The sequence below is a fragment of the Trichosurus vulpecula genome, chromosome 4 (genome assembly GCF_011100635.1).
Source record: "Trichosurus vulpecula isolate mTriVul1 chromosome 4, mTriVul1.pri, whole genome shotgun sequence".
Lineage (NCBI taxonomy): Eukaryota > Metazoa > Chordata > Mammalia > Diprotodontia > Phalangeridae > Trichosurus > Trichosurus vulpecula.
Window position 1 is genome coordinate 209943456 of NC_050576.1, and position 21483 is coordinate 209964938.

A 21483-nucleotide genomic window follows, 5' to 3' on the forward strand; every position below is an offset into this window, starting at 1 on the left:
GTCCATTCTCTTTTACTCAGAGGAAAACTAAATGTACAAAGAAAATTAAATACACAACGTAAGCAGAGTAATTTGGCAGTGGGGTAAGAAGGTAGTAGTAATATAGAAGTATCACTATTGGCTTTCTGGAGGTGCCATGGAAACTGACCACTTCAAAAAAAGCCAAGGATTTTACGTAGCCAAGACAAGATAGACGTTCATCCCAGGCATGAAGGGTAGGGAGATGTGATGCCACATATGGCAAACAGAAAGCAGACCAGTTTGGCTGGAACATTGAGTTCATGAAAGTGAGTAATGTGAAAAAAGCCCTGAAAAGGTGGCTCAAGCTAGATTGTGGCTTCAAAAGCCAGAGGAAAGAGGGAGCCACTGGAATTTCTTGAGAAGAGGAATGACACGCTCAATTTGTGTTTTAGGAATGTCAGTTGAGTATCTGTGTAACAATAGACTAGAGTCATTGCAACAGTTCAGGTGAAAGGTGATCAGGGCCTGAACTGGGATGATGATTATGAGTAGAAAAAGGGACCGAGTGGATGCAAAGGGTGAGTCAGAGGTTGCAAAGCTGGTTGACTATAAGAATGGTGGGATTTCAGAATGTTGCACCTCAACCTCTCCACCACGGAGGACTTCTAAGACATGGTGGACAAGAGCCACCATTTTGAGAGCTCAATCTGAATTGCTGAATTCATACCACATTGATGAGATCACAGCTCCATCAGAGTGAAGCTGGTCACACAGATCTAATATAATTGCAAGATAAACTCAACCTGCTAAGACCACGGGATGATAATAGCCAAACAGCATGATAAGGAGAATAACATTGTGAAAATTATGATGTTCCTTCCCTCCCACCAAGAATTTAGACACAATGCTAATTTGAAAAATATAAAACTTTAATAAAGGCTACATCTCTTAATTACAATAATTATCGTACCAAGTAATTTTCCTTAAATGAAACTCTTTATAATGCATAATTTACAGTGTAAGTAGAACAAAACGCCATGGCAAAAGTCATGAGTATAAGACTTGTAATAAAAAGGCATAAAATATATTTATACATAAACCCCTTTCAAAAAACAAGGGAAAGTTGAGCCCTCAATATAGGGCGATTACACGGTATAACCCACCATGCAGGCACAGGTACTGTACTGATTCCATTTCAAACACTAGAGATAGTGTATTAATAATCTTTCACCATACAATATATACAGACTTACAGTACAAGGTAGTAATGACAAACAGAATGCACACATTAACTTAACACGAAAAACCCAAACATCAAAATGAAGGACTCTTGGGGAAGGAGGTGCTGCTTCTGGGTTTGCATCCACCCTTTTTATTTGGGGGCTGCAGGGGTGCAAATGTGTGAAAGAACCATTTCTGAGTTTTGGTGCAATTTCCTCTGAGGTCTGTAGTGGGGGTTGGGGATGGGGACGGGGGAGTACAGGGGAGGAGTGAAGCTCAGGGCTGGGACAAAAAGGGGAGTGAAGACTTCAATACAAAGTCTGAATCTTCCCCTGGACCCGAAGGCTTAAAGACACTGCACTTTTAATAAAGGGCATGCTAAAATCACCTCCTACGTGAGCTAGCTACATGGCATGCGCTTATTTTATCCTGTATATGATTGGGTCCTCTGGATGGGGTGGGGGGGCAGGAAGCACACAGAATCTCGTGGGGAAGATCACTCAGACCATCCAACTAGGGAGTCGGGCACTGACCACACTAGGGATCTCAGCTGTAAGATCCTCACAGCACCCATGTTACACAAATTCTCCAATCAAACACTGTTCTTGTGTTATAGTGATAATGCATCATATTTAAACATTAAGAACTTTATTACAAGTTAGAGCAGCATAGCTTTTTTTTTTTTAATTCACCAATTTTTATGTGTATTAATAGTATAGGGAAAGGAATAGGAGCTAAACCTGTGATTTCTTTGATACAGGGAACTCCCAAATGAGGAACTTCCTCTACCAAAGCAGGTCAACACCTTCCCTGCAGCTTAAAGTCTTAGAGGGCTGCCTGGGGCACTGAGAGGTTAAGTGACTTGCCTGAGGTCACAAAGCCAGGATGTGTCAGAGTCAGGACTTGAACCCCCAGGTCCACCTGGCTTTGAGGCCAGCTCTCTCTCCACTCTACCATAGGGCACCATTAAAACAATCTAACTTCACTTGGAGAAATACTGGGCAAAGCATAATTCCTTTTAAATGATAGAAATCATTAATTCACTCCTAGCTAAACTCCTACATTTGAATTGAACAATTAAAGAACAATGTTCCTCTTTCCCCTCTCCTCTGTTAAAGCAGCATATCCATTAACTGGATGTAAAAGGAAATACCAGGATCAATAAATATCAGTAAGGATTCCTGTTCAGGGAAGCTATACAGTTTTTCTTAGTTTATGGATTTCAGATCTCTAGGAAGTGATATGTAAGGAAGTCTCTCAAAAAATGGTTTGCATCTTCAATAGCCAAGAGTGGTCATCTTTTTAATAAATAGTTCAGGGCTTTTTCTTATTTCCGTACCCAGTGAATAATGAAGGCTGACTCGCCAAGTCTTCCTAGATTTCTTTCTTCTTCATTGATTCAATTTTCCTTCAAAATATCTTTTTTGTCACTTCCAAGACAGGTATCATTAGCTTTGTTTCAACAGTTCTTAAGAAACAGATGCAAAAAGTTGTTTCCATTACCACCCACCACCGCCAAAATAAAAATTAATCGATTCTTTCTACTTTCCCCAGAATCCTTCCTTCATACATTGGGAGTATCGTATCATCTTCCCAAATCTCTTCAAAAACAGCCCCACAGTCAAACTCGTCACTTGCTTTTTTGAAATAATACCTGAAAAGAAAAAAAACACAAAAGCATTCAATGAAAGGGCATCTTGGGGATTCACAGCATTCTAGGATTCAGAGCAGGAGAATGTCTAATCCAACTTCTTCATTTCACACATGAGGACACTAAAGCCCTAGAGACTTTAAGTCTGGGATTCTCAACTTTTATAAACCTCTTTGGGAGGGAAGTGAACCCTATAGATTACTTCTCAAAATAATTTTACTTAAACTCATAATTGAAGGAAACGCTAAATTTTAGTTAGAGGTTAGTGAAAATAAAGATGTCATCTATCCTTATCCAATTTCACAGACACCTTGAAATCTTAACACTAGGTTAAGCATCCCTGATTTAAGTGATTTACCAAAGGTTAGATATCTAGTAAAGTGGCAGAGTCAGGATTAAAGCCCAGGTCTTCCATTCCAAATCTGGTACTCTTTCTACAGCACCCCTCAATCAAGCAAGCACTTGTTAAGTGCCTACTATGTGGCAGGAACTATGCTGAGTACTGCAGATTAAAGGGGGGGAAAGTCACAATCCTTGCCCTCAAGGAGTTTACACTCTAATAGGGGTAATTACATGATGATATAGAGGCAGAGACAAAATACACAAGATATATACACAGTAACATTGCAGAGGAAGGCACTAGCAGCTGCGCAGACCAGGAAAGACCCCATGCAGATCAAAGTAATAAGGCAGAATCTTGAATGAAACCTGAGATTCTAAGAAACAGAATACATTTCAGGCATGGGGGACAGTCAATGCAAAGGCAGAGAGACAGGTGGAGGATCATCTGTAATAAATAGTCTGATAGAGCTGGATCACAGGGTACATGAGGGTGGTAATGCATCAATCTGGAAAAGTAGGATGGGAGCAGTTTGTGAAAAACTTTAAATGAATGAGAGTTTATAGTTTATCCTAAAGGTAAGAGGGAGCCACTAGAATTTACTGAATAGGTACCAAGCAGCTTATTCCATGTCAGAACTGTTTTTTAGGAAAATCATTCTGGCAGCTGGGGTAAAGGATGAAATAGAATGGGGAGAAACTAAGAGAATTGGGTAGATCAATTAGCAGGCTATTGCAACAGCCCAAGCAAGAGATGAGGGGCTGAAATGGGGTGGTCTGTGTAAATATAAAGATGGGACTATAGGCTAGCCGTGTTGTAGACATAAAAATGACGAGATTTGGTAATTGACTGGATATGTTGGCACGGTGGAAGGGAAGAGTCAAGGATGACACCAAGGTTATACTGGAAGGATGATGGTTACCCTCAACAGTGATAGAGAAGTCTGGAACAAGGGACAGTTTGAAGGGAAAGATAATGTATTCTCTTTTGGACATTATTAGTTTGAGATGCCTTCAGGATATCCAGTTTGAAATCTCTAACAGGCAGGATTTGAGCTCAAATGAGACAATAAGAATATATGCTATATATGTGGGAGTTATTTGCATAGGTAATTAAACCCATGGGAACTGATGAGGTCACCAAGGGAGAACATAGAAAGAAGACCCGGGGGCTCACTCATTGGAAGAGTGTTGGTGTGGAGACTCTGGGTAGCCCTTAAGGAGCCCCTGGCTTCTCTCTCTGGTAACTATGAAAGGAAACTAAGTCACAGCTCAGGAAAGAGATTTTACTACCCAAACTTCACTGTTCCCCAAGATGGGAGGCACAGTCAACATGGCAATAACAAATGGCCGTTTCAAGCTTGAACAAGGGAGACTAAAAATTATGGCAATATAAAGACAGAAGGCTTCAACTCAATGGCATCATTACCGAGAAGTTTTACTTTCTGTAATCAGGTTGATTGCTGCTGTGGTTGTCAATTGTTTGTTTGTACCAGTCCTTGCAGGATGGGTGCATTTAATAAATAGTTCTCTCCCCCCCACCAAAAAAAGGAAGACTGAGAATAGAGTCTTGGGGAATATCCTTAGTTAGGGGACTTCTGTAAATAACAAGTCAGCAAAGCAGACTGAGAAGGATCAGACACGCACCAAAATCCAGAGGAAAGAGCATCTAAGATGAGAGTGCCAAATGTTGCTGAGGGATCACAAAAGATTAGGATTTTTTTAAAAAGGCCATTAGATTTGGCCATTAAGAGATCACTGGTAACTTCCAAGAAAAGCAATTTCAGTAGAGTGATGAGGGTACAGAAGAGAGTGAGAAGAAAGGAAGTCAGTGTCAGTCACCAGATACTGATGACTTTTTCTACGCTGTTGGCTGAGAAAGAGAAGAGAGAGGACAATAGCTGGATCTGGTAAGCGTTTTTTTAAGGATAGGAAATAATCTGGACATATTTGTAAGCAGCAGGATAGCAAACCTTAGAAAGGAGGAAAAAAAAATGAAGACTAGATAGAGGGGAGATTTCCAATGGGAGCTATGAGTAGGATAAGATGGGAGGTGAGAGGTTCTAGTATACACATAATACTTCCAGACTTCCCCTATTACTGTTGAGGGCACCATCATCACTCCACTATAAGCTCAGTGTCATCCTTGACTCCTCCCTGTCACCACAGATTCCAGTGTCTGGGCTTGGTGAGAAGAGTCACCTTTTCATCAGACTGGAGCAAAGGAGAGATGGTATATAAAAAGGTTGTGAAATAAGAAGGGAGAAAAGATGAAGGCTCACAGCAAATGGTCTCTATTTTCTTCATTAAGTATGAGGTGAGATCCTCAGTGGAGAGATCAGACATAATATGTCATAGATGCCGTGGGTAGTGAGACTCAATTAGGAAGGAGTGAAAGACCTGCCTTGACTCAGATTAGGTAACAGATCCATAGTGACTCCAGTCCTCTCACAGGACTTCCACCACTGCCCTTCAGTAAGAGAAAAAGAGGGGGATTACAGGAGTAATTCAGGATTCCCTTTTGGCAGGTTGTTAACAGCGATAGGACAAAAGAGCAACAGATGAGAACACATAGCAGTGTAGAGTTGAATTGTTGCACCCAAGGGAGACTGGGAAGGGAAGAAAGTATTGCTGAAACAAGGGTGATGGTGTGGAAAGTGCTGAGAGTTGGAAGAAACAGAGATCACAGTGAAGGTAAAGAATAGGTTTGAGGAAGAGTAAGGCATAAAAAGAAAGAGTGATAGGATATTATAATCAGGTGAAGGAATTTAAGAGTTCTTGATCATGGAAATGGAATCCCACACAAAGGTGAGATCTAGCATACCATCCTTCTGTGCGAAGTGGAAGGATGGAAGAGGTGAGGGGCATTTGGTAGACTCATAAAATGGGAGATTTCAGTATAAGGGAAATCAATCTGGTAGAGAGGGCAACCGAATTAGTCGATGAGAAAGCTGAATGATAGATTTGGAAGAATGAACCTTAAAGTAGGAGATAATGCTGAGTGGTGGCAGCAGTAGCAGAAGAGTCAGGAAGTGGCAATGGGGATAAAGGTATATCCTAACTCCCACCCTAAGGGGAATTGATGAGAAAACAAGGAGGTGGTATATGAGGATATGAGAGAAATTGCAACTTGCACTGGGTAAGGATGGTCAAGGATACAGTGGCAACCAGAAGCCTGGTCTCAGTAAGTACTAGAAGATGGGAGAAATAGGAGACAAAAAGTTCTAAAATGAAAGTAAATTTATTATGGGGGAGGCAGTTGCACACAGGGCAGGGTGGAGATTCCAGAAGGTACTCGAAAAGATCAAGAATGGGTGTCCCGATGGGGAAGTAGGGTTGAAATGGGTCCCCAGGGAAGGGCATGAAAGAGCTCTCTCAATGACCTCAACACTTCACATGGGTTTAATTAGCATTTCTATGCTGATGACTCCCAGATCTCTATTCCTAATCTTAGATTCCCTCCCCAGACTGAGCTCCAGTCTGATATCACCAATTGCCTACTGGACACTTTGAATTACACAGCCCAGAGACTAACTCAGCATGTGCAAAACTTAACTTACTATCTTCCCCCCTTCTTCTAAAACTTCCTATTTTTGTCTAGGGTGTTTTTTGGTTGTGTCCAACTCTTCGTGAATCCATTTGAGGTTTTCCTGGCAAAACACTGGAGTGGTTTGTCATTTCCTTCTCCAGCTCATTTTGCAGATAAGGAAACTGGGGCAAACAGAGCTAAGTGACCTGTCCAGGGTCATACAGCTAATAAGTATCTGGGGTCAGATCTGAACTCAGGACGATGAGTCTTCCTGACTTCAGGCCCAGTACTCTATCCACTGCACCACCCAGTTGCCCTAGGATACAACCATCTTTTTAATCATTTTGAAAGCTTTGTGTTATACACAACTCCTCATTCTACTGACCCCACAACCTGCCAAATTTTACTATCTTTTCCCCACACTATATGTAGCATACAACCTCTTTTCTGCACTTACATAGCCACCCCACCCCCCACCCCCCAGTGCAAGGCTCCATATCTCCTCTCAGCTGGACTATTACAATAGCCTTCTAACCAGTCACCCTGCCAAGGTCTCTCGCCTCTCCAATGTAGCCTTTGCACATCTGCCAAGCTGATTTTCTTAAATTACAAATCTAAAAATGGCCTCACATCACATGCAGCATCCCTCTCACTCCATCCTTTTCTCTTGGCTGTCCTCTACTACCTACCTCCTTTTTCTATCACTCAGAATCAGAATCCTTAGTCTCCTTCAAGGCTCAGCTCCCGTTTCACTCTCCACGAGCTCTTTCCAGACACAAAACTGCTATTGCTTTCTATTTACAATCACTTTTAATATATATATATATATACACATACATACATATACATATATACAGTGTGCGTGCGTGTGTGTAATATACACGTGTGTGTATGTATATCACATGTTTCAAAACCCTTTCCTTCAGAGGATCTAGTTACTGTGGCCTTGAGTTAAAAGGATGTTGTGGAAATCACTGCTTGAGAGGAAAAAAAAAAAAGAATTTTCCTTTCACAGCTGGAGAGAAGATAGGGAAATAACATGAAAAGATCTTTCTTGATGGAACTATCTTAACCTATGGGTGAACTGAAAAGTGGAATTATGTTTCCCGAAGTAAGAAGTCATTGGCAGTTGCAGCAATGGTTAGGGGTGACTCTGGCTGTGACCCTTCTCAAAGCTAAAATATGGCACATAGTTATTTATGTTTTGTGTTACTATTGAGTATACTGTTAATAAATTATATAGCTGGAAATTTCAATACCAACTTAATCCTGGGAGATTAGGGGTGTTCATATAAAGAGGGATAAAAGCAACTTCTTTGGTTTATCAAATAATATCTAATAAACTGGGATGGGAGCCCTGAGTTGATTAATCAGAAAATACCCAAACACAACTCTAGAATTATCCAAGAACTAAGAACGATGGGAACAAACATGACGAGGAACAAACCGAGGGGTGACCGAGTGATGGAGTGGACTCTGATAATCCTATATGTACGTATACACTTGCACACATAAAGAGATTTTCTCCTAACTAGACTATAAGCACCTTGAGACCAGGAACGATTTTCACTTTTCATTTCCAGCATCTAGCCTAGTGCCTGGCACACACGGAAGGCACTTAGTGCTTGATGAATGACCCACGGAGCTAACAGCAGAGGTGGGGAGTGTGGGTGGAGGAATGATGAGATTTTGTCTCACTGAGACTTAGAAGAACACACTAATATGTGCATGTGTATAAATTTCAGCCAACAGCCAATCTATCATGGCGACTGCAAATGGAACAACAGCGCTAAGAAGCAAAACAGGAACAATACCAAGAAAAGGAATAAAATTCCACTATTTGAAAAGCCCATCTTGGGGACTGTGTATGCAGACTCATAGTTAGCAGCAATATCTGCCTAAAACGTTGTTCATTTTTAAGAGGAAAACAATTTCTGAAATTAAGTCACCTGACACAGATGTTTTAAAATAGAATTTAAAGATTTTTATAAAGGATAACATCAATACCACCCCCGCCCCAGCCAGAAGGATACCCTAAAGGGGACTGTATCTGCAGCTAGGAAGATGTCCTAAAAGGGACTATAATGAGAAGCATCTTTAGCTGTTCCATAAAAAGTTTGAGTCGAGACGATAGGATTGTTGTTTTTATACTTAGAGGTCATTTAGTTCAACTCCCTATTTTAGCATTTTGCTTCCCTTTATTAAAGGGGGGCGGGCCCAATGTGTGACTTGTCCAATGTCACATGTGGCAGACCTAGATCCTCTAACTTCAAATCCAACACTCCTCCCAGTGTACCATATTGCCTCTCGAGATCTAATACTAGGAATTCTGGCATTGACTTGCTGTGTCACATCCTTCCTCTGGGGCCACTTCAATTTTCTCATCTATAAAATGATGAGGTTAGAGTGAATCATCTCTAAGGCTCCTGAAAGAGACATTATATGAAGATCCCTATTATTAGCCTGACTGCACGTCCAGAAATTGTATTTATTCTCCTTGAATGCCACCTCCAATGGTATCAAGGTATCTGCTAAGTACCCCAATACCAGATAAACAGTAGATGTTAGGCAGTAACATACTGCCTTTCCTTAGGGTTGCTCAGACAATGGAGTCACCTTCCTTTTCCCCTAGCTGTGCCTCACTCTTCCCCAAGTATCAAACTCCAAAGGACCCTTCTATTATGCTGAATTAGGCTGTTCAGCTCCCTGATTAAAGGTTCTTTTTATCCCATTCTACTATTCTTCCTTCCAAGGCTGCTTAATTGCATATGAGCAAATGACTAGCCTCTGGTAGAAGGGCTAACATTTACAGCAACAACTCTTCTTCCAGCTGCCCACTCTCCCAAAGAAACCAAAAAGTGAGTGCACTTTGCCATCTGATCACTGGCAAAGGAGACCCTCAAATAGATTAAAAGCTGCCCTTTGTGCTCTGTAATTTTCAACCAACAAAGACCACTGACAGGTTAAAGGTCACCATACTCCAGGGGAGGGAGGGAGAAAAGAACTGTTCCCCCCCCCCACATAATCCATTGTCTTTGGAGTTTGTGGTTTTTTTTAAAGAATGAATTTTCCCCAAGTTACAGTTAAGATTCCCACCTCCCCACCCCCCTTTAATAAAGGCAAGCCAAATGCTTTCAAGGGAGATAAGGCTGAGTAAAGAGAAACAGCTGCATTTAGTCAAGGTACTTGTTTTTAGCAGTTCCAGCTGATTAGAGCATCAGCACAGCACTACTCCATAAAAACATTTCACATAAGAGAACTCAAGAGTCCTTGGGGTAACTCAAGAGAGAAGACAGTGAACAAACAGGGGTAGTGTGCCTGGCAGGGAGGTGGGGGCATCAAAGGTTAGATTAAGACACACAGTTTCAGACATAGCCAATTGTGGATTTGTTACAAGAGAGGGTTGGGTTTTTTCCTGATTTGGGAGCAAGAGGGGGGCTAAAGATATGGATGCAAAAAAAAAAAAACAACGAAGTGAAGAGGGTCATTGTACCATTAAAAAATGTACAGAGGAGAACAGAGGGAGCTTCAGAAGACAACAGTGACAAACAGGACAGCTTTGAAACTAATGTGTCAAGTTTATTATATTCTTTTAAAATGCAAGCCCAATAGCTTTGAAACTAATGTGTTGAATTTATTATAGTCTTTTTTTGAAAGGCAAGCTGTATGTAATAGGGATTTGTGGTTTCATGTACATTCCCCTCTGTACTTCTGTGTATGTGGAACTGCTCAAGTCTGATGTTTCTCAAGTACAGAACAACAAAAAGCTGTTGTAAAAAAAAAATAATAATACAAATGGGGGTGATAAAGTCACTGTTCCTCCCTTTTATATCAAAGGGCAAGCCCTCTCTCACCAGTGGCCCTCCACCCATCTCCAAATCTCATTGGTGTTTACGAATCTGGTCTGAAGCTCTGCATCTCTGAGAAAATATGCAAGATCTTTTACATAATTGCCACCTCATCTTGGAGAGGGGAGAGAGGCTGCAACATCCCCACCCCGCCCTCTCCCTCCCCCCCCCCACTACTTCAAACATGTTGCCTGCCCTCATTTTCTTGAAGAAACGGGCTTTTTCCACCGAAACATGTTTTATGTGGCAAACTTTGTTTTTTTCTGACATCTGGCACCAATATCATCTGGCAAGTCTGGAGTTACTGTTCCGTTTTTGAACTCCTGCCATGTTGAGATTACTCAACAGGGCCCAGGTTCCCCCTCACTCCACACTCTCCATGCCACCCCCCCACCTCCCCTGCTCCAGCCCAGTCCGACTCCTCGTAAGTTTTTGGTATTTGTTGTTTTCTGGTTTCCAGTACTTAATATAGTGTTTTCAAAGGGTTGGCGTGAGGTGTTGAGGGGTGTGTGGGGGGGATCCACAATTCCCTACCCACCCCCACCCCCCACAACCCAACCCAAAGAAGGAACTGGATAAATGACTTTGGAACTGGAAAGCAGAGATAAGACAGATTCGAAGGGCCTGGGTTACAGCCTGATCCAATCAATAAAGAATTTGAGAGTCAACCGTTTGTGCAAGTCTTTGTGCATTAAATGAAAGGCAAAGGCTTCAAAGACATGCTTATTAAGTGTGCCTTAAAAAGAAATCAATGCCAGATGTGACCAAAGCTGCTGGGTTAGTCTTTCCTCCAGTCCCTGCTTGCTCCTCGGAACTCAATGGCCCCTTTCCCCCTGAAGTTCACCTGCAGTTTCACTCAAAGTCCAGCCAAAAGTCAAAGCTTAAGATCAAAATGAATCCCTGGAGGTGCACACATTTGGGTAATTAGTTTCACCTCATGTCTGTTCAAGATAAAAAAAAAAAAGGGAGGGGGACAGATTCTAAAATCCCTTTTATAACTGTTTGGTATTGTCTCCACCTACATGTAAAATGGGAGACATCCAAGCCTAGAAACAGCTTGCTTAACAATAACTTACATGTTTTTTCCTACCTCCAAAAAGAAACAAATTTTAGAAAATTCTCTGGAGTTTCTTGGAAATTATTCTATGGAACACTGTAAAGAAAAAACTGCAACAGCTTCTCTGAAAGTCTGGCACATGGCAGCTAATAAAAGTGAAGCCCCCGTCTGGAAGCCTCCCATGACTTCAGTGTCTCTGTCCATCTTTGGCTAGAAGGGGCCTATATCCAAAGCCAGCCTACGCCCACAGGATCAGGGGGTCTCGTTTTCACCACAGGGCAGGCACAGCTAAAACCCTGCTGCCAAGATGCTGGATGAAGCTAGTTGTTGGAAAAGAACCAGCACTTTGCCAAAACAGGATGACTTCTTCAAGGCATGAATTGTTATCCTGCTAATGGTCCAGTTAGTGAAGAAAGAGCCAACGCTGAGACTAAAAAGGAATGCCTTACAATAAAAACAAATCAAGGGGGAAAAAGGAGTCCGAACTCCTATATGTATTATTTTAGAAGCTGTGGGAAAATTTCTCATTCATATTTGTGGGGGTCTGTGAGCACCTACATGACATTAAGAGAAGGCAACCGAAGTCTACTACATGGAAGTCAAAATAATCATGGGCTTGGGCCTACAGGAATAGGAAAGGCAGATTTGTCTAAAACCCACAACTGCCGATAAGTACAGAAGAGCACGTTCTTGAAGTGACTCTGACCTTCTGAATAAAGGAAAAGTGTTGAAACAGTTCTATGGGTTTATCAGGCAAAAAGCTTGGTCTACAGACATGGGTAATTCCACCACTTTCCTGAGTAATGGCCTCCGTCCATTTTTCCTTTGGAGTGGAAAAGGTAACCTATCCTCTTCCTCTCCCCCAAGCCTACTACATTTTCCCTTCTATCAAAGAATATAAATTCCTTAGAAATGACCCATCCCAGGCTCCAAATGGCCTTACGGTAGGACTGAATATTATAGTTTCCTGAGGAGAGACAGGAATGATAAAATAAAAAGAGTTCCAGATTTGGAGCCAAAGGTCCTAGGTTTGAATTACGACTCTGTCACTTCCTATCTGAATGTGAGTAAGTCGCTTAACTTTTCTAGGCCTCTGTTTGCTCATCTATAAAATGAGGCGACTGGACAAGATAATTCTTAAGACCCTTTCCAGCCTTCAATGTATGTTCCTAGGATCCATACTCATATAGAAGGGAAAGGGTAAATGCCCCATTACCAAGCAGCCCCATTAAACACAAAAGTTTACCAACACCCTTCCCTACTTCCAGTGGGTGGCGGGAAAAGAGGGAGAGTAGGAAAGAAGGGAAGCCTAAACACCTCCACAAAATTTGGCAACCTGGTATTCTCAAAAAATATTTGAAAGTTTACCTCCCCACCACCCCCCGCCATGGGTAGAGTCAGGCTGAGGAAGATTCCTCATGACTCTGGCTCTTAGTTCTAAGCAAACAAACATTGAAGAAGAAAGAAGCCACAAGGTTCTTACCTATAATTTCCCTTTTTGCTGAGTTGCTCTTTAAAGTGGCCAAGTGTCAGACTCTGCGCCTTTAACATCCTCCTGTACGGAATTTCTTCTCCACAGAAAAAATAAGTGACGACCAGCTCGTTGGCCTGAAGGGAGTGAACACTTGCCAGTTTCTTTGGCTCTCTGTGACTGAAATAAGACGAGAGGTAACAGGTTGGAGCAACTAAACAAATGCAGAAGAAAAGGGGAAGGGGTGGGAAGGCATCCTTGGCAGAGACAGAGAGGGGGCTCTCGGAAGCACAACATGTCAGAAATGAAGCCCTATCTCTCTGTGGTCAAGAGATGGCTTCCAAAGAGATGACTGCTATTGTCTCTGTGATTCGTTCTTTGATCCACACCTCCTTTAGGACAGGGGTTCTTGACCTTTTTTGTGTTGTGGTCCCCCTTTGGCAGTCTGGTGAATGTTTTTAAATGTATAAAATAAATTTAAAAGTAAACCATTTATATTGGAATAATTACCAATATTTAAAAAAAAAAGACCCCAGGTTAAGAATCCTTGCCTTAGGACTGTTTAGTCACCATCTAAGTTTGAATATTTTCTTCAGATGCCACTTATCAATTCTTTTTTTCTACTGTAGTCACTACAGGATGTGTTTAATATTTCTACCATTTTATATCTATTTAGTCTATAAAACATGGTCAATGTTTTCCACTGGATCACCTTTTGGTAGCAAGGTTGAGATACACAGGAAAGGGGGATTTTTTTTTGATTCCTGAGATTAACTATGACTCCTCCAATCTCCTCTGATGAGAGAGAGAAAGAGTGAGCAAGTTAAAATAAACTGGATGGGCCAGAGAGGTTCTGTCCAAAGATGCCTACATATGGCCACAGAATTGATAAATCATGGTGAGTGCAATGAATGCCATGCTGCCACGCCCAATGATACTTCTGAAGAGATGTATATGCCCAGAGTGTTAGGAGGTCACAGTATGAGAGCAAATCTGGAAGACTATATTACTGCGAACTAAGTTTTTTTTGAGTGGCCTCAGGAAAAAAAAATGCTAAGAAAACTGTTCCTCTTAAGGTCAATCAATTAAGAATGAAAAGATCTAGTCAGGTGGCCTAGTGGGGACTTTAAACGTTACTCACTGCTGAAAAGGCTAAGGAAGAAAACTTTGACGACTTGAGATCACTGTTCTTGTTAAAAGAAATATCCTGTAATTAAACTAATCCAATATTCTTTGCCCACTTTGCAAGAAAGGAAACTTAAAAGAAGAGGGAAGATTTGGGAAAAGGTTTTGTTCTCTGAGCAAAAGCTTAAAAAGTTTGCCTTTTCCAGGTATGGTGGCCGTCCATCACCCTTCACTAGCTAACCCTTTTGTGCTACAAGAGGCCACATGTGCACCCTTATAGCTCTTGAGGAGCTACCTTACACACTTATCTTTTTTGGCAATTATCCACTTAAGTGTGATTTTCTCCTGCTTCCCAAATACCTCTTAGCTCCAATCCAATCCCACGGGCTTCTCACCTCCATTGGTTTGTATCTTGGAAAAATACAAGCCAAGCTATCAGAAAGGATAAAGCCTGACAGAGAAGTCATTTCTGGCTCAGCTTGTTAGCTATGCCTCTGTTTCCCACTTCCTCCCATGAATATATATAGTATAGGCAAAGAAGTGTATGAAAAGCTAAACTTTAGCTATGAATACAAACGTAACAAGAAATCGAACTATGCACTTACTCTTCTGGGGCCAGACTGGGGTTGCAGAAGGAGGCACCTCCCACATGACCAACAGTAGAGTGGTTTTTATCTTTCTGTTGATTTGATGTACAGCACCTAGGAGACACAACCGGAGATGCACAATTCATCACCATTCTTGCCACATTTTACAATCCGGAAAGTGTAGCAGGGCAGTTAGGTGGCACAATGGTTAGAGCCCTGAGTCTGGAGTCAGGAAGGCCTGAGTTCAAATTCAGCCTCAAACACTTACTAGCTGACTACCCGAGCAAGTCATTTAGTCTCTGCCTCAATAAAAGGGGATGGATAACAGCACCTACCTCCTAGAGGTGTTGGAAAGCATTAAACAAGACAATATTTATGAAATGCTTAGCACAAGTCCTGGAATATAGTAGGTGCTTAATAAATGCTTGTTCCCCTTCCCTTTCCTTCTTGCTCTAAATGCACTCCAAATTAGAAAATAACACAAGAGTTTGCAGATGTACTTTCATCTACCAAAGACACAAATAGAACCAACTTACTATAGGATCATAGCTCTAAAGGGACTTTTTAAGGGTCATCTAATCCAACCCCTCATTTAGTTGTTGTTGTTTTTTTTTTAAGATGAGGAAACAGAAGCCTAGAGAAGTTAAAGAACTTACTCGAGGTCATACAAATCATAAATGCCTTCTTTTGAGAACCACAGTAAGACCCCAACCTGGCATTGGGGATTTTGGGGGGAAAAGCCACCCATATGCTTTCACTAAGAGGAATCAGAATGGACCTCCCGGCCAGTTAGGATGTGATAGGCAGATGTTCCAGTGGAACGAGTGGGTGCTGGATTTAGACTCAACAAAGTCCCAAGTTCAAATCCTGCCTCAGACACTTGCCAGCTGTATGACCCTGGGCAAGGTATTTGAATTCTCTCAGCCTTAGTTTCTCCATCTGTAAAATGGGGGTGATGTTAACAGTAGTATCTATTTCCTAAGGTTATTGTGAGGATCAAATACATGTAAAGTTGCTTCCAAACCTTAAAGTGCCATATAAACACTAGCTCTTTTTATCAAGGAACAGAATGCTCTCATTGGCCAGGTGAATGCTCCATCTCACTCAACCTGTCCTCTGAATCTTAGGGGAGGGAAACTTCCTAGGAATCATCTAAGCCCTGACCCCCACCCTTCAGGAAAGCTTCAACTAACCTGTTCTGTTTGCTGACTACTTATAAGAAACAGATTAAACCCTGGTTATCACTATACTTAACAATTAGCCAAGGCTTTCCTTGGAGGTTGGGAAAAGGCTCTAAGTCTGCAAAGATTCCTGACTGTCAGAAACTAAATTCAGTCATGGCTCAGAGTGGTGGAGGAAAAAGTGAAAAGATCTGAGTTCAACTCCTGCCTCAGATAGTTACAAGCCAACTGACCTTGGGCAAGTCACCTAACTTTTCCTAGCCTTAATTTCCCCATCTGTAAATTGGGGATTATAATAGTTATCTACTCACCTTACAGGGTTGAGGATCAAATGAGGAAAAGCACTCTGAAAACCTTAAAGTACTCTATAAATGCTAGGTTATCATGGGATACCACTAGATTGAAAGCATGGACAGGTGGAGTTTGGCCTGGATTGGGAGCTGGAAGCCCTGGGTGTGAATCCCACCTTGGGCACTTAATAGCTGTGTGCCTGGCAAATCAACCTTTGTCATGCTCAGTTTCCTCACCAGGAAAATGGGAATAACAGAGACTATATCTACCAGGCTTGTTGGCAAGCTCAAATAAGATCATCCGTGTAAAGTGTTTTGCAAACCTTAGAGCGCTATAAAAATGGGGTTACTATTTTGGATTGGGCAAAGGGTCCCATCTGGCAGCAAAGCCAACCTATCAGATCAATTGTCTTTTCCCACTTACCGTTGCTTTTGGGGCTTGGACACTTCAGCCAACCTACGACAAGCCTCCTCCAGCTGAGCAAGGGTATTAGGGGGACCCAGGGGAGCCATGCCAGGGTCTTGTGTGAAGGGATGGGCATGTGGCATGGTGCGGGAGTGCCCCATGCTACTCCCCCACAGATGGGGGCGGGTGGCCCGGTCACCAATGGCTCCTCGGGCTGACTCCAAAGGATAGGCTTTTTTTGTGTTCTGGGCACTGAGAAGAAAACAGAGAAAAAGCAAAAAGAAGTTAGCTTTAAAACACTGTGAAATATTACTTCAAGAGAAATTCCTATTCTAGGGGGAGAGGCAAAGGGGAGAAATAAGGAGAAGGGGAAGAGAGAAAGGAAAAGGGCAGCAGGAAGGGGGTGGGGAAACCTGCCATAGTCCAGTTCAACTTACAATATTAAGGTGGCAGGAGAAAACAATTCCACTTGTTTCAGCTTACTGTATAAATTAGCTAGTCCTGCAATACCTCTGTAATGACTATCTGGACTGTACACAGCTGGGTGTTTACCTATGAGGCTTGTGCTTGTTCTGTCTCTCACTCTCCAACATCCACTGCCAAACGTTCTGTGACCTGTCCCCCTCATTCCCAGGTAGTTGCAGTATCCCTGTTCCAACAGGGATTCCTTCCTTGGCTGACAAGGCCAAACACGGTTCTGTCACCTTTCCATTCCGCTTTGATAGGGTATTACCTCGGCTGCTGGAAAAGAACCAAGGAGAAGAAAACCCCCACCCGTATTGATATGGTTAAGTTCTAGAATTCTTGGAGTTCATCAACGGAGAACTATAAGGCTGGGAAGGTAGCGGGGTGAGAGGATTGCCAAGTCAAGCGGATGACACCCATGCATCTGAGCCCACCACACTTTCTCTCCAGGTCAGCTAAAATTTGTGATATTTTTGAGAAATTTCAGAATCTCACTAGGCCTGGAGGACAGTCCCAAAAGGAGAATCCATGGAGTGCCTGCCACTTACCTAAACTGTTCCACTGGTGCCAGCTCTGGTCCCTTGGAATGACTCTTGCATTTTGAGCACAAATAATAATCCGTGCCCCCAAGACAGAAGCACTGCACCTTCTGAGCTGCCTCTACTTCGATCTGCTCCTTGGTTTTAGGGATGGTATGGTGGTGGATGTAGTGGTGGTATACATGTTTAGTCATCTGCTTTGTAACAAAGCCTTTGCCAAGTGGGCAGAGAGTTGAGGTGATTGCTGGGGGTGGCAGCCGACCACCGGGTTGGAGTAGGGGGTGATAGTGGTGATGGTGGTCAGGAGAATGGGAACGGGGACTGTGTCGCCCCATGCCTGGGGACTGGCAGCCAGGAGTCTTCAGCACCCTTGACAGGTGGTCATCTAAGATAGCTTGGGGATCTTCTTCATAGCTGCCAGATGGTAGGAGGGAAAGTGGGTGCTGCGCTGCTACCTCCCGAGTGCTGACAGGCAACTCTGACCCCTCCTTCTCTTCATCCTAGAAGTTACAATAAGAGGTAAAAAGGAATACAGTTAGCCAGGGAATGTGTATAGATGAGTGTCAGGGAGAGATGTTAGAGGTTACATTTCAATACCCTTTCTTATACACTCAGTCTAGGGGCAGTTCAGGGAGAATAAACCATAGAGGATCTTCCACAGCTAGAAAAGGAAACTCATTCCCTATGAAGAACTGATTTGGTTACACCCACCTCCCACTCCAATTTCCCATCATTCCTCTTGCCCCATGGAAGGCAGTGAGGGGATGGGGGGTAGGGTCAAGGAGTAGGAGGGATGAGGGAAAAGAAGAAGAGAGGTGGGTAGCACCTGCACGCACACACACATACACACACACACACACACACACACACACACACACACAAAATGTATGAGGGCAGAACTAGCATGGGAGAAGCTAACTAAACCTCCTACCTCCTTGATTTGCTGCAGCCTCTCCTCCAGATTGTCCAAACTTTCTTGTTCTTTCTTTAGCTTCTCCAGCCGGGAGATCAACTCGGCGGCAAAAATGGCCGGTTCTACGGGTGTCATCTCCTTAGGCAGGCGGTGGGTTCTCTACAAAACACCAAGAAGGAAGGGACGAGCCATGTTTAACAGGCAGGGCGAGCGGTGGTGGCGGCTTCGCCAGAGCTACCCTGGCCCCACTAGGCTCATTGCATCTCCATGTTTGGATGAAAAGACGATCGCAACGAGGCACAGGCTGCTTGGGATTTTTATGAGCCAGTGCTGCGGCCTCATGGAGAGCCATCGTCCCCACCAGCATTTGCCTTCGGCAGGAGCAGTTGGTCGCACTCTGAGAAGCCCCGCTTGTTCTCTCTGTAGTACAACCAGCCCATCAGTAGCCACTCTGAAGTAGAAAATCTTCAAAGACTGTTGTCAAACATCAAAAAAAAAAAAAAAAAAAAGCCCACTGAGGTGGGGAGGGGAGAAACCAACTCAAAGAATAAAAAGTAGAGTCTAAACAGAAAGAGTTGGAAATTAAAAAAAATAAGATTGGGAAGGGGGAAAAAAGGAGTCAAACTGCTCCAGATCAGAGAAGAAGTGGTAATTTATTTCCTGACCGCACACTGGGCGGTAGTGTTGAGGTAGTGTTGTCTCAACAGTGTCCTAGATCTCTCTCTTTTTTCCACCCCCCACCCCCCCTACCATCTCTTTGTACAGAAAATGAAGAAAGCTGCTGCAGGCTGGTAGCAGAACACTGCTGAGTCTGGCTGCCTGAAGCTGATCTGTCAAGGGAAAAGGGAACATCTCCAAATCAAGTCCAGAATATAAAAAGGCAACAAGGATGCCTGCCAAAAGAAGCAAGCACGGAGAACACCCACTACCACAGAGTTCTCCAGCCACTTCCTATTATCTCTCCTCCCCCTCACCCCTAGCCCCCCACCCTCCTCACCCTCTCCCCCTAATTTCTCCCTCTCTCTTTTGAAGCGGAAAGCCAAGCTGCCAAGGCCAGCATTCTCCCCACCAGACGAGACAGGCCTCGCTACGGCAACCACTTAGCTGGAGAAATGATGTGAGGGGAGAAAAAGGCCACTCTGTTGGAAATTGTCATTCTTACACAAGCTGGCTCTATTCAGCCCCTGATCAAAGCACTGCCTTATGGAGAAAGTCGATTTGCACACCCCAGGACAAAATAATCTAATTTACAAGCTTGGGCTATAGAACTTTTCTTTATATAAACACACACACACACACACACACACCCCAAAGCCAGAATCATCTGGAGTATTTTTTTTTTTTTGGTTCTCAGGGTTGGGTTTTTATTTTTTATTTTTTTGGCAGATGCTGGTGTAGACAAAAAAGCTAAAAAAAAAAAAGTCTTGGTATGTTCATTTTAAGACAAGATAAGTTTGTACCCAATTTTGTAAACAGCTTTCACAGTGCACCAACCTCACACAAGGGCTCTGTGGAATTAGCAATTCATTGTGTTAATTTTCTAAAAGCAACATAACTTGAGCTAACTGGAATCTCTGAAGCTAGCAGAAGAATTTGTAAACAGAGACATTTGCTATAAATTGAGAACTTTCTTTCCTCTCTGATTAAATGCCTTCCTTGACAACCCTAAAGTCTCAGGGAGAACTAGATAAGGCTTGGGAATAAAGAAGACAACCCAGAAGTTTTATCCAGCCATGACCTTCCCCTCTCCTCTCCAATAAAGCAAGGAGCTTTCAGGAGGACATGCACCTGGGGGCGCTAGGGGGGGGTCTTCACCAAGCATTCAAAGTCCCCAAACACTACATGTACTCTGCAAGAAGCATAAGGCTTCTAACCTCATTCCATAAATGAGCTAGTTCATGCCCACTGGGGAAGGTATGAGAAGTTTATCAAGGGAATATGGAGAATATTCGGTAACTGTATTATCCTCCTGAAATTAATCTCTATTTTATTCTTTATGTGCTTATGCAAGAAGAAATCCAGAATTTATTTCCTGTCACACTGGAAAAGGGATACAGAAAGATTTACTGAAAGCTAAGTATGGTAGGGGGGCAGGGGGAGTGCAGGACTGAAAGGTTGGGAACCCCTACACTAAAAAGACTACCGTTCATGTCCATCACCAGCCTCACCCTTTAACCAATCCCCTCCCCAATGTTTCTGCTTGCAGAAAGGCAACTTGCTTCTGGTTGTGTGAAAGAATGAGACACAATCATGTAAAAAGTTATTCTTGAGGTTCTGGTACGACTGTAAGCTCCTGGAACTGCTGCATTTTTGTCTTTCTAATCTCCAGAGCTTAGCACAGTGCCTGGCACATTGTAGGCACTTAATGCTTCATTGGTTGATTGAGCATTTCCCAGGCCTGCAGCTTCGGTCATCATTTACTAGCACTTAAAAAAACCTACCCTTCCACATGCACTCCCCCCTGCCCCCCAACCAAACACACAAACGCACAAGAGGCCTAGGCTATAACCAATTTAACTCCTCATATCCTCAGCCTGGGTAGATTTCAGAGCAGAATGCCTTTCCACCCACTCCTTTCACAGAATGCTCAGCCACCATATGGCTGATATGGCTGTTTCTTTTTCCTCCAATCTAGTACTCACCGGGAAATGAGGTAGAGAAACTTGGCCATTGGCCTTCACACTGCGATGCATTTCTCTCTGTAGTTGTTTCTTGCTTCCCATTCTGTAAGGAGGGATTCCATCTCTAGAAAGCCAGGCAAATACAAATGTTCAGGGTTAAACTGGGGGCAGTTCAACAAATCAGCATCAAAAGTACCAAAATCACCCATCTCAACCACACCAAGAAGCTTCTAATTGATGGAGCCATAGTCCATGCTAAAATTAAGAGCCATCATCTTT

The 21483-nt window shown here is 42.9% G+C and overlaps 1 protein-coding gene across 2 annotated transcripts in view; it reads right to left on the reverse strand.

Annotated features, from left to right (window-relative positions):
• Positions 1 to 872: 872 nt before the first annotated feature.
• The window catches only part of AXIN2 (axin 2), a 44735-nt gene continuing 24124 nt past the window's right edge, over positions 873 to 21483 (reverse strand). The window contains exons 5-12 of one of the 2 annotated variants that reach the window (XM_036757578.1): positions 21226 to 21328; positions 18602 to 18742; positions 17680 to 18170; positions 17219 to 17404; positions 16685 to 16918; positions 14808 to 14903; positions 13090 to 13257; positions 873 to 2836 (exon numbers count right to left, since the gene is read on the reverse strand). In XM_036757578.1, the coding sequence (XP_036613473.1) occupies positions 2710 to 2836; positions 13090 to 13257; positions 14808 to 14903; positions 16685 to 16918; positions 17219 to 17404; positions 17680 to 18170; positions 18602 to 18742; positions 21226 to 21328 (1546 nt within the window). In that variant the 3' untranslated portion in view covers positions 873 to 2709. Of the gene's footprint in view, positions 2837 to 13089; positions 13258 to 14807; positions 14904 to 16684; positions 16919 to 17218; positions 17408 to 17679; positions 18171 to 18601; positions 18743 to 21225; positions 21329 to 21483 lie in introns of both variants that reach the window. The other variant, XM_036757577.1, reaches the window with a different exon arrangement.